The following is a 13,714-nucleotide window of genomic DNA, read 5'->3' on the forward strand; positions in this document are numbered from 1 at the left end:
GATAAGAGCTGCCCGGTAATCAGTCCCGCCGTAAACTCTATGTTTTTACAACCTGCAACAGAACAAGAAATATTTAAAATTATTAAAAACCTATCAAATAAATACAGCTCCGGTATTGATGAAATTCCCCCTGCCTTAATCAAACTATGTGCCAAAGAAATAACCCCCCCAATAACAAAACTTATAAATCAATCTTTTTCTGAAAAAGTATTTCCAAGTCGCCTAAAGACAGTACTAATAAAACCAATTTTGAAAAAAGGTGGCAGCGCCAGAGACGTAAGCCAATACCGACCAATAGCCATTCCGACAACAATATCTAAAATATTTGAAAAAGTTATGGCCAATAGAATTTGCAACTTCTTAGAAAAATATAATATTCTCGACACTAATCAATATGGGTTCCGTCAAAATCGCTCAACCACTTTAGCTGTGTACACATACACTCAAGAGATACTTAGTTACATCAATGACAAGAGTTACGCCGTAGGACTACTACTAGATATGACTAAAGCCTACGATAGAGTTTCCCATGAAACCTTACTCTCAAAACTTTACGGGGTAGGCATTCGTGGCGACGCATATTGTTGGCTTCAGTCATATCTTAAGAATAGGCAACAATGTGTACAATTACAATATTTCAATGAATCTTCCTGCGAAATACAAAATGTAAAATCAAAACTCATCACTACTAACTGGTCAATCCCCCAGGGAAGTATCTTAGGATGCATACTTTTTTTGATATACATCAATGATTTACCTAAAGTATGCAACACACTTAGCGTATTATATCGCACGTTCATAATCAAACCGTCACTATACGAAATTGGGAGAAATTGAGTTAACAACGCCATTTATCAGCGCTCCGTGAAAAGTGCATGCTGTAAAAATCCCACGCTTAAAGCTCAAATAGTTCGGCAGATATCACTAGTGTCGTTATGGAGTTTAATGGGAAAACCGGCATTTGTTGTGAGTAACAGTGACACGTTTTTAGTAGTGACGGGATCTGGACGGGCACCCCGTGATAGTTATGTAAACTCTGTGTTGAAAAACGTCATTTTTAGCATAAAGACGCTTTTACTCCAAAACCATAAGATAAGTCACAATAAAGTAATACGAAAAACGCCTTAAAACAAAAAGTGACAATATTTCTCTTAAATTTTTAAAAATATTGTTATCACTTCGTAGAATATTGTGTTTATCCAAATAGTGAAATATTAAATCAACAAGAAAGATTTTTAAATGATTAAGTAGTTATAATTTTATCTAACAAAAGTGCCACCAGTCAATCCAAACACTAGTAAAATCAAAGAAATTAACAAGGTAATTACTACTTTGTCTAGCGTTTGTGGACTATGAAAAAGCCTTGGATTCGATCGAGATCTGAGCAGTGCTACAGTCTCTCCAACGGTGCCAAATTGACTATAGATACATCGAAGTGTTGAAAGGCTTGTACGAAAACGCCACAATGTCGGTTCGTCTCCAGGATCAGGACTCGAAACTCATCCAGTTGCAGCAAGGGGTGAGACAGGGAGATGTCATATCTCCGATACTGTTCAACACCGCCCTGGAAGATGTTTTCAAGCTTCTGAACTGGAGCGGATTCAGCATAAATATCAACGAGTACATAATCCACCTTCGATTTGCGGACGATGTCGTAATCATGGCTGAGACTGTGGAAGATCTAGGCATAATGCTCGATGGCCTAAGTAGATTAGTAGAGCCTCTCAACAAGTTGGCCTGATGAATGAGTATGAAAATGAATATGGACAAGACAAAAAACATGTCAAATGTCCATGTAGTATCCACTTATCTGGAGACTCTACACTCGAAAGTTTGTTGACCTGGGACAAAGAGTCCAGTTACGTAGGTCCAACTTCGAGAAAGAGGTCAATCGTCAATCCAACTCGGCTGGGCAACGTTCGGGAAGCTTCGTGATATTCTCACGTCCGAAATACCGCAGTGCCTCAAGACAAAACTTTGATCAGTGTGTGTTGCCAGTGATATTTTATGAATCTGAGAGGTCACCCAAAAGGTGATGGAGCGTGCGATGCTCAGTTAGTTTCCCTACGTGATTGGATCAGAAATGAGGAGATCCACAGGAGAACCAAAGTGACCGACATAGCCCGCAGAATCGCTAAAATCAAGTGGCAGTGGGCGGGGCACATAGCTCGCAGAGGTAATGGCCGCTGGATAATGATCCAGAATTTAAACCTACTTCTCTGAGCCTTTTTCCCATGAAAAATCACTATCTAGTTCGTCAAGTTCATCGAGGTCATCAAGTTCTGGTTGTTTAAAGGCTGCCTGAACAAGAGAGTACCTTATTTTCTAAGAAGTTGATTTATGTGATGTAATTTTATAGTAATTTCATGTGTGTAACGTATTTATTTCTGATCGAGAATTTACATTTATTACTGTTACCATTGGTACCACTTAATCCAAATTATTACGTTTTAAGTTCATTAAAATTACTGATTTTTCTATGTTAGTTTTATTTAATAATAGTCATTTTTTAATTTTTCATCGTCAAATTTATATGAAAATAGTGACATTTCTACCGGAATTAATAATACAACATTAACATGTTTTTAATTGAAAACTGTCACGGTCTCAATTTTAGTGGAAAAGTGACACTATTTTTAGGGAAAAAATTAAATATTAAATAAACCATTATGATAATTTGAAAGATAATTATATTTCCGTAAAAGCCAAACAAGCCACTACTGGTATTTAACAAAAAACAAAACATTTAATAGCATTTTGCTCATTTTGCAAAGGTTTTAAAATTTGAGCATTTCAAATGCTTTTCCTGAAAAATCGACTTTTTTGTATAGTGACAGTTTGATTATGAACGTGCGATATGCAGATGATGTATCCCTACTATTTAAAATACCAAATTGCGACTCAATCAATATCCTTAATAACATAACTGAATCTTATAACACATTAAAACTTTGGCTCCAACAACATAATCTCGAAATTAACAATAAAAAAACTAAACTAATCCAATTTAAACCTTATCAAAAGAAACAACTTAACCTTAACTCTGTAACTAAAACAATAAATGTACAAGAAATAAACGAGTTTACTCTTCTAGGCATCACATTAGATACTCACCTGAACTGGAAAAAACATGTTGAAGTAGTAAAATCTAAAATATCTCAATTCTTATATGCGTTAAGCGTTCTAAAAACCAATTCCTCAAAAGAAACCGCCTTCTCAGCTTACTACGCCTATGCGTACGCCTGGCTACGCTACGGCATCATCATGTGGGGTCATAGCTGTGATTTTCCAGACTTATTCATTATGCAAAAGAAATGCTTAAGAATAATTATAAATATAAAACAAAGAGTCAGTTGCAAACCACATTTTATTAATGAAAAAATGTTAACTCTACCATCTATTTATATTTTAGAAGCAGCAATATTCGTAAGAAAGCACATGTACTTATTCCAGCAAGATCCAAACCCCCGCCGCAGGACTAAACTTCTCCTTCCAACCCCTAACTGTGAAATGTTTAGAAATAGCCCGGCATATCGTTGCATACAAATTTTTAATAAACTTCCTGATAGTATAAAAAATATAGATATAGATAACATTCATATATTTAAACAAAAGCTTAAAGCATTCCTAATAAATAAATGTTTCTATAGTGTTAAAGATTTTATGGAAGATAAATAATAGTTTTTGTTAGAAGTAGTAGAGGTATATATTATTGTCATTTGTTATATAAATATAATATAATATTTTATATAAATCTATTAATAACTGAAATAAGTATGTAAGATAACATATAGTACCTACTTAATATGTAAGTAGATTGCTGTACCCAACCGGGTGTGCATTAGTTACCTAAGTTACCTAGTTTTAAGTTTCTTAGTGTACAATGTATTTTATTGCAATAAATAAATAAATAAATAAATAAAATAAGTTTTACGAAACAAAATATGTAAGTACCTATTAAGTATGTATGTGTATATTATACCACCCAGTTAAGTTTAGTGAAATGTTTACAGAAAACAATCAATTTTGTTAAAATCCTAGTTTGTAAGAAGATTGTGTATCGTTTAATTATTGAATTCAATATGATTAATATATCAGACTGACTAGATGTGTTATCAATTTACTTACTTTTAAAATAACTCGTTAAATGATGATTTATGGATTAATAAAATACTGATGTATTTTGAGGAGAATTGTTGTTTTTATCTATGATGGCGATGTCCATTTTCCCTCTTTTAAATAGATAGATTCTTCCAATACTTGCTTAATATGTTGTTTTGTTTCATGAAAGATAGCATTTTAACCATTTAATGTGTTGCTAGATATCTACCACAAATATTACTTTAAAAGGAACTCAGTTCTATAATCCATCTATAAGCGTCATCAATACGAGTAGTTAAATATTTTTCTTGCATCACTACCCTTTTTTCCGCAATGATAAAGTAGATGCTTAACTACATACCTATCTAAAATACCTTGATAAAATGTAAGCGTGTTATTTTAGACTGTAGCACCAACGTAATAGAGTTGCTGATTCCGTCGCCAAGTGGGGTTGAAATCGTCGACGCGGCGAATGCGTCGAGGGCTGCCGCGCCGCTCAATACACGCGCGCCGCGCGTACCGCGCGGCTATGAGCCCCGAAGGGAATGTCATGGCCCAGTGTGCCGAAAACACTCACCGGCAACAGCCCTGTGCAATCCTGAAATAAAAAAATAATTATTTTAGAATCTAGTTATTCGGAATACAAATTAGATTAAGGATTTTTACTTAAGTCGGATAATGTAAACAACGAATGTTCTACCTCAAGTTAATGTTCAGTAGTTTTTAAACTATCGTAAGCGAAATTGATAAGCAGACGTGAATCGCATGTGACTAGGTTAGTAGACAAAAGAAAAGTGATAATAAAAATAAGCTGTCAAATTTAGGCGCGAATTGTGTAAACTTTTTCTGAGGATCGCAGCTGTCAAGTTCTCCAGCCAGTTTGAGCTGTAGAGTTGCGATGAACGAACTCGACTTGATCAAGGAGGTGGAGAAACGACCGATCCTCTACGATAAGTCTGTGAGTGGCTTCAACAAAACCAAGCTCCGGGATGACGCGTGGAAAGAGGTGCAGGAAGCCCTGAATGTTACAGGTAAACAATAACAACAATTACAAAGCTCCAAAGTTATCTTCTTCTTATGCAAACCTTTCTATAGGCAGGGTAATTTTCTTAGAGGTTTTTCCCTCACTATTGAAGTCTATCGATAGTACGCACACCTCATATTTAAAGTTAGAAACAAAGTTACACAATATTTTATTAAGTGGTTACTTAGAAACTGACTTCTATGCTGAGAGGTCGCGGGTTCGATTCCCGCTCAGTACAAACGTTTGTGTGCATGAACATATTTGTTTGTTTGGACTGGGTGTTTTCTATGTGTAATAATTACAAAAAAAAGTATTTAAGTATTATATGTTCATATCCGTTGTCTAGTACCCATAACACAAGCTTTGCTTAGTTTGGGACTAGAGGCGCAGTGTAAAATGTAGGTACCTACAAGGAATACAAGGATAGTTATTTATTTAACTCTTTTGGCATGGGACTTAGTTAAGAATTAGTTTCCACTTATTCGCTTGTCTTATGCCCGTTTTCACAATCAATCCCTTATTTTTAAGTGACTCTTATGTAAACAAAATTCCTGCTATTTGTTACCATAGGGGTCACTTGAAAATTAGGGATTGATGGTGAAAATGGGCATTAATGTCCTAAACTAGGTAGACCGACGATCTATTAAAGGTCGCGGGAGGTGTCTGGATGCGGGCAGCGCAGGACCGGTCGTTGTAGAAATGGCCTTTGTCCAGCAGTGGACGTCATTCGTCCATAACGAACGAACGAATGTGTTAAACAATGAATGATATGATTTGTAAAGCGTTAAAATTCGTTTGTTACATAGAGGCGGAGTGCAAGAAGCGCTGGCGTTCGCTTCGCGACTCTTTCATCAAGCTGCAGCGCACGCACGGCGGCCGCACGCGCTGGCCCTACCACCACGCCATGCGCTTCCTGCTGCCGCACGTCGAGCCCAAGATGGAGAACAAGTAATAGTCTATTTCAGTGTTGCACAGAGGCGGAGTGCAAGAAGCGCTGGCGCTCGCTGCGCGACTCGTTCATCAAGCTGCAGCGTACGCACGGCGGCCGCACGCGCTGGCCCTACCACCACCCATGCGCTTCCTGCTGCCGCACGTCGAGCCCAAGATGGAGAACAAGTAATAGTCTATTTCAGTGTTGCACAGAGGCGGAGTGCAAGAAGCGCTGGCGCTCGCTGCGCGACTCGTTCATCAAGCTGCAGCGCACGCACGGCGGCCGCACGCGCTGGCCCTACCACCACGCCATGCGCTTCCTGCTGCCGCACGTCGAGCCCAAGATGGAGAACAAGTAATAGTCTATTTCAGTGTTGCACAGAGGCGGAATGCAATAAGAGCTGGCGCTCGCTTCGCGACTCGTTCATCAAGCTGCAGCGCACGCACGGCGGCCGCACGCGTTGGCCCTACCACCACGCCATGCGCTTCCTGCTGCCGCACGTCGAGCCCAAAATGGAGAACAAGTAATAGTCTATTTCAGTGTTGCACAGAGGCGGAATGCAAGAAGCGCTGGCGCTCGCTGCGTGACGCTTTCATCAAGCTGCAGCGCACGCACGGCGGCCGCACGCGCTGGCCCTACCACCACGCCATGCGCTTCCTGCTGCCGCACGTCGAGCCCAAGATGGAGAACAAGTAATAGTCTATTTCAGTGTTGCACATAGGCGGAGTGCAAGAAGCGCTAGCGCTTGTTGCGCGCTTCGTTCATTAAACTGCAGCGCACCCACGACAGCCACACGCGCTGGCCCTACCACCATGCCATGCGCTTCCTGCTGCCGCACGTCGAGCCCAAGATGGAGAACAAGTAATAGTCTATTTCAGTGTTGCACAGAGGCGGAGTGCAATAAGAGCTGGCGCTCGCTTCGCGACTCTTTCATCAAGCTGCAGCGCACGCACGGCGGCCGCACGCGCTGGCCCTACCACCACGCCATGCGCTTCCTGCTGCCGCACGTCGAGCCCAAGATGGAGAACAAGTAATAGTCTATTTCAGTGTTGCACAGAGGCGGAGTGCAATAAGAGCTGGCGCTCGCTTCGCGACTCTTTCATCAAGCTGCAGCGCACGCACGGCGGCCGCACGCGCTGGCCCTACCACCACGCCATGCGCTTCCTGCTGCCGCACGTCGAGCCCAAGATGGAGAACAAGTAATAGTCTATTTCAGTGTTGCACAGAGGCGGAGTGCAAGAAGCGCTGGCGCTCGCTGCGCGACTCGTTCATCAAGCTGCAGCGTACGCACGGCGGCCGCACGCGCTGGCCCTACCACCACCCATGCGCTTCCTGCTGCCGCACGTCGAGCCCAAGATGGAGAACAAGTAATAGTCTATTTCAGTGTTGCACAGAGGCGGAGTGCAAGAAGCGCTGGCGCTCGCTGCGCGACTCGTTCATCAAGCTGCAGCGCACGCACGGCGGCCGCACGCGCTGGCCCTACCACCACGCCATGCGCTTCCTGCTGCCGCACGTCGAGCCCAAGATGGAGAACAAGTAATAGTCTATTTCAGTGTTGCACAGAGGCGGAATGCAATAAGAGCTGGCGCTCGCTTCGCGACTCGTTCATCAAGCTGCAGCGCACGCACGGCGGCCGCACGCGTTGGCCCTACCACCACGCCATGCGCTTCCTGCTGCCGCACGTCGAGCCCAAAATGGAGAACAAGTAATAGTCTATTTCAGTGTTGCACAGAGGCGGAATGCAAGAAGCGCTGGCGCTCGCTGCGTGACGCTTTCATCAAGCTGCAGCGCACGCACGGCGGCCGCACGCGCTGGCCCTACCACCACGCCATGCGCTTCCTGCTGCCGCACGTCGAGCCCAAGATGGAGAACAAGTAATAGTCTATTTCAGTGTTGCACATAGGCGGAGTGCAAGAAGCGCTAGCGCTTGTTGCGCGCTTCGTTCATTAAACTGCAGCGCACCCACGACAGCCACACGCGCTGGCCCTACCACCATGCCATGCGCTTCCTGCTGCCGCACGTCGAGCCCAAGATGGAGAACAAGTAATAGTCTATTTCAGTGTTGCACAGAGGCGGAGTGCAATAAGAGCTGGCGCTCGCTTCGCGACTCTTTCATCAAGCTGCAGCGCACGCACGGCGGCCGCACGCGCTGGCCCTACCACCACGCCATGCGCTTCCTGCTGCCGCACGTCGAGCCCAAGATGGAGAACAAGTAATAGTCTATTTCAGTGTTGCACAGAGGCGGAGTGCAATAAGAGCTGGCGCTCGCTTCGCGACTCTTTCATCAAGCTGCAGCGCACGCACGGCGGCCGCACGCGCTGGCCCTACCACCACGCCATGCGCTTCCTGCTGCCGCACGTCGAGCCCAAGATGGAGAACAAGTAATAGTCTATTTCAGTGTTGCACAGAGGCGGAGTGCAATAAGAGCTGGCGCTCGCTTCGCGACTCTTTCATCAAGCTGCAGCGCACGCACGGCGGCCGCACGCGCTGGCCCTACCACCACGCCATGCGCTTCCTGCTGCCGCACGTCGAGCCCAAGATGGAGAACAAGTAATAGTCTATTTCAGTGTTGCACAGAGGCGGAGTGCAAGAAGCGCTGGCGCTCGCTGCGCGACTCGTTCATCAAGCTGCAGCGCACGCACGGCGGGCGCACGCGCTGGCCCTACCACCACGCCATGCGCTTCCTGCTGCCGCACGTCGAGCCCAAGATGGAGAACAAGTAATAGTCTATTTCAGTGTTGCACAGAGGCGGAGTGCAAGAAGCGCTGGCGCTCGCTGCGCGACTCGTTCATCAAGCTGCAGCGCACGCACGGCGGGCGCACGCGCTGGCCCTACCACCACGCCATGCGCTTCCTGCTGCCGCACGTCGAGCCCAAGATGGAGAACAAGTAATAGTCTATTTCAGTGTTGCACAGAGGCGGAGTGCAAGAAGCGCTGGCGCTCGCTGCGCGACTCGTTCATCAAGCTGCAGCGCACGCACGGCGGGCGCACGCGCTGGCCCTACCACCACGCCATGCGCTTCCTGCTGCCGCACGTCGAGCCCAAGATGGAGAACAAGTAATAGTCTATTTCAGTGTTGCACAGAGGCGGAGTGCAAGAAGCGCTGGCGCTCGCTGCGCGACTCGTTCATCAAGCTGCAGCGCACGCACGGCGGGCGCACGCGCTGGCCCTACCACCACGCCATGCGCTTCCTGCTGCCGCACGTCGAGCCCAAGATGGAGAACAAGTAATAGTCTATTTCAGTGTTGCACAGAGGCGGAGTGCAAGAAGCGCTGGCGCTCGCTGCGCGACTCGTTCATCAAGCTGCAGCGCACGCACGGCGGGCGCACGCGCTGGCCCTACCACCACGCCATGCGTTTCCTGCTGCCGCACGTCGAGCCCAAGATGGAGAACAAGTAATACCTACTCTCTTTTATCCACATCATCATCATCATAATTTCAGCCATAGGACGTCCATTGCTGAACATAGGTCTCCCCGAATGGCCGGTTGGTGGCGGCCTGCATCCAGCGCCTTCCCGCTACCTTTATGAGGCCGTCGGTCCACCTTGTGGGTGGACGTCCTACGCTGCGCTTTCCAGTACTTACGTGGCCTTCACTCCAGAAACTTGCTGTCCCATCGGCCGTCAGTTCTGCCAGGCCTCCGTCACTCGCCTATGCCGGCCGAGATAATTACCTACAGCGCGCGACAACTTCAAGTTGCAAATCAATCAGGGCCGCCACGCGCCTGTGAGCACATGCGTATTTCTATACACGCTCGGTCGATCATCGTCGCAATCAAGGTTTATTGTTCCAACAGCACTGTTATTATACTTTAATGGAAAATCGTAATATTTAGGAATAATAATTAACTGTAGTGATTTAAATAATTAAAAAAACTACACTTTTTAAATAATTTTGAAATACTTATGACAAAAAACTATTTTAGCTAATAAAACATTAACTTTACATCACCATGTCTATTTTCCGACAATACACCTTTTAAAACTGTTTGTCCAATTTTGAATTATCGCAACACTGAAGTTTATTAATAGGTAGGTACTTTAAAGATGGTACGATTATACAAACACCACTAGATTAAAGTTTACCAATCGTAAATACAATAAATGCTTCTTAAAATTAAGTTTTTATTTATTTTACTTTGCTTATACAACCCTGGCGCTTGAGCTGTAAGGTAGATCAATTCTGAACACAAAAAAATTGCGCTCTTGTGAGCGTAGCAGTAAGGTGCGATTTCGAATGCACCATGTGCGTTGGATATTTTGCATTATTATTATTACCGTTAAAATGCCGGCATCTGATCCTACACAAAGGAGTGCAATTTCTGTTGCTACTATTATGTATTCTGTGGTTCTGCGTAATATTATGCCCTGCCCATAGCCACAGCAATTACAAAATTGAATATTATTGGCAGAGCTGGACCGAGAGTTTAAGGTCCTGGGCTAATACTACTTAGGGTTCTTACACACGAACAGCATTTTGCTGTCTACGCATGTAACTGCAGTCGACGTCAGAAGGCGAAGGCTAGCTGTCGACATGCTGCCGACGTGCTGTCGACGCGTTCGCGGCTGCCGCCGGCAGGTGGCGACAGCTAGCCGCCTCCGCCATTTTGAAGGTCAACTGTCAGTAGTCCAGGAGCTTACACGCACACCTAAGGGTTCTTACACACGAACAGCATTTTGCTGTCGACGCATGTAACTGCAGTCGACGTCAGAAGGCGACGGCTAGCTGTCGACATGCTGCCGACGTGCTGTCGACGCGTTCGCGGCTGCCGCCGCAGGTGGCGACAGCTAGCCGCCTCCGCCATTTTGAAGGTCAACTGTCAGTAGTCCAGGAGCTTACACGCACACCTAATGAGTTCCAAACAAATTGATTCGGAATTGCTAAAAAATTAGTGCTGTCAAAAACAATGAAATAATATGGAACTCGAATTTAGAAGGCTACCATAATAAAACATTAAAAAATAGAGCATGGGCGTCGGTGTGTGTAGTCTCGTTCTCTGTTCAATCCCATTTCTTAAACCCATCATGACCGGTTCTTTCTCTTTCGTCGACGACGACGGAGTAAATGCAACAACAGTGTTTCTTCAATGAAATCCATTTTCAACTGGCTGGCTCCTGTACAAAGACGTACGCCGACACGGTCGTCGCAGCAAGCTGTCGACTCGTCGACGGCAGACGTCGACGTGTCGACAGCTTGCTGCGGGCACGTCGACGGCTAGCTGCCGACAAGTGACGGCGACTGCGGTCGCCTTTGCTGTCGTCAATGTGCTGCTCGTGTATAAGAGCTCTTAGGGACCTACTATGTCTGCATTATCGTCTTTTTTTTACTTTGACTTGAATTAACTAGGGTGCCACTTGAATCCACGGGGCCCTGGGCTGAAACCCAAAAAGCCATATGGTAGATCCGGCCCTGATTATAATTAGATAGGTCCTTTCGAGATATTAATGAAGTGTCTGAATGCTAGACGATACTGATACTGTATTATTGTATAAATACAATGCTAGACGATACTGATACTGTATTATTGTATAATTTTAATAAACTGATGCTGATTCTGTTATTCGCTAGACTTAGGTCTTGTCTAGTGGTCAGTATCTGCCTGATGTGTGCTAACTCATGACCTATGAGTCATACGACCATCTGAATTTAGCTTAAAGGTTAAATAAAATATCATCGCTCTTTACAACTACTATATCCTCAACTATCAATCTTTCCAGCGTCATCAAAAGAGAAGAGGAATCGGACACAGAAGACGACCCTCCGATGCGGTTCCGTTGCGTGCCCTCAATGCCGAGCCTTCCCGACCTGTCCTTCCCGAGCGAGTCCAACGAGGAGGACCAGGACTCGCAGCCGTCGCCCAAGAAGCCGCGCCTGAACTCTACGGACGAAGAAGGCTGCCACTGCAACAGGAATGACCCGGACGAACTGTTCTTGCTGAGCTGTGCGCCGATCCTACAAAGGTTGAGCGCGAAGCAGAATGCTGGCGCGCGGCTTAAGATTCAGCAGGTAAGTTTTATCGGAGAGGAATACAGCTGTCTGCTACTGTAATTTAAAAGACCAATGAGGTGCTCCTGCTGAGCTGTGCGCCCATCTTGCAGCAGCTGAGCGTAAAGCAGTTTCGGCAGGTAAGTTTACTGATGTGGAAGAATACAATGCGGTTCCACTGCGTCTCCTTAATGGTGAGCCTCCCGGATATATCCTTCCCGAGCGAGTCCAACGAGGAGGACCAGGACTCGCAGCCGTCGTCCAAGAAGCCGCGCCTGAACTCTACGGACGAGGAAAGCTGCCACTGCAACAGGAATGACCCGGACGAACTGTTCTTGCTGAGCTGTGCGCCGATCCTGCAAAGGTTGAGCGCGAAGCAGAATGCTGGCGCGCGGTTAAAGATTCAGCAGGTCAGTGTTATCAGCAAGGAATACTGCTATCTGCCACTGTGATAGGAACGACCATTCAGCTGTTCCTGCTGAGCTGTGCATCCATCTTTCAGTGGCAGAGCGCAAAATAGTTTCAGCAGGTGAGTTTTACTAATGTGGCAAAATCCAATTCGGTTTCCTTCCCCGACCTGTCCTTACCGAGCGACTAGACCAACGAGGAGGACCAGGACTCGCAGCCGTCGCCCAAGAAGCCGCGCCTGAACTCTACGGACGAGGAGGGCTGCCACTGCAACAGGAATGACCCGGACGAACTGTTCTTGCTGAGCTGTGCGCCGATCCTGCAAAGATTGAGCGCGAAGCAGAATGCTGGCGCGCGGTTAAAGATTCAGCAGGTGAGTTTTATTATTACTGACTAGAAATCTGCAACTTTTTCATCTTCAATTCAAGCCTGCAGCGGGTAAGCGCAAAGCAGTTTCAGAAGGTGAGTTTAATTCCTGGTCATTGCTACAGGAACGACTCGGAGGAGCTTTCCTGCCAAACTTTTTGCCAATCTTATTGCAGTGGCGCTTGAACTAAGATTCAGCAATTCACATAATCTACAGACATAACGCATAACGGAGTGAGTTATTGTGTAATGGTGCGAAAACGTGTGTTTTTGCTACGTCAAACATCAGTGAGATTTCAGATGTGATTCAGACATTTATATAATCTCGACACTACTGCAGAAACCTAGGTACTCAGTTATGTGCTATGCCAGCTATTTAAATCTACTTTGAGTTATCTTAACGCCGCCATCCACGTCATGTTTATAGTATCTTATTGCCTCTTTGACCAGCATGCTATCTTCTTTACAGGTGCTGTACGAAGCCGAATTCGGAATGCAGGCAGAGTTACCCTACCTCACACCGGCCGGCGAGGTCATAGGGGTCATACAGGACTTACACGAGCCGGTAGACTAAACAGTGCAGTACGGACCATAGAATAAGTGGACTGTTGGACTCAATAACAGGCAGGAGCCATAGAATTATACAGGGTGTAAAAATACTTCACGCACGAAGAAGCTTGAAGCACTCTTCACTAAGTGAGTTATGACGAAAATATAATATAAGGATCTTTTGCATTATCCCTTCAAGTCAATTGTTACGCGCCCATATGCGACCCATTGGGTATTGATGGGTTAAAAATGCTCTAAAATTGTCTCCGTCAGAGAAATCGCCCGGCAAGCGAGTTCATTTCCCGCCTAATTAATTTTTCAAGTTTTAAAATTGCTTTGAATATTTCAAA

General features: G+C 45.3%; 1 protein-coding gene across 1 annotated transcript; it reads left to right on the top strand.

The window, feature by feature from the left end:
- Window positions 1–4,578: 4,578 nt before the first annotated feature.
- LOC135074905 (transcription factor Adf-1-like) lies at window positions 4,579–13,467 on the top strand. The gene is made up of 4 exons (XM_063969277.1): window positions 4,579–5,132; window positions 5,932–6,073; window positions 11,786–12,062; window positions 13,285–13,467. The coding sequence occupies exons 1-4, from the start codon at window positions 5,000–5,002 to the stop codon at window positions 13,387–13,389; spliced, it is 657 nt and encodes a 218-aa protein (XP_063825347.1). The 5' UTR covers window positions 4,579–4,999; the 3' UTR covers window positions 13,390–13,467.
- The last annotated feature ends 247 nt before the right edge of the window (window positions 13,468–13,714 follow it).

The sequence above is a fragment of the Ostrinia nubilalis genome, chromosome 9 (genome assembly GCF_963855985.1).
Source record: "Ostrinia nubilalis chromosome 9, ilOstNubi1.1, whole genome shotgun sequence".
Classification (NCBI taxonomy): domain Eukaryota; kingdom Metazoa; phylum Arthropoda; class Insecta; order Lepidoptera; family Crambidae; genus Ostrinia; species Ostrinia nubilalis.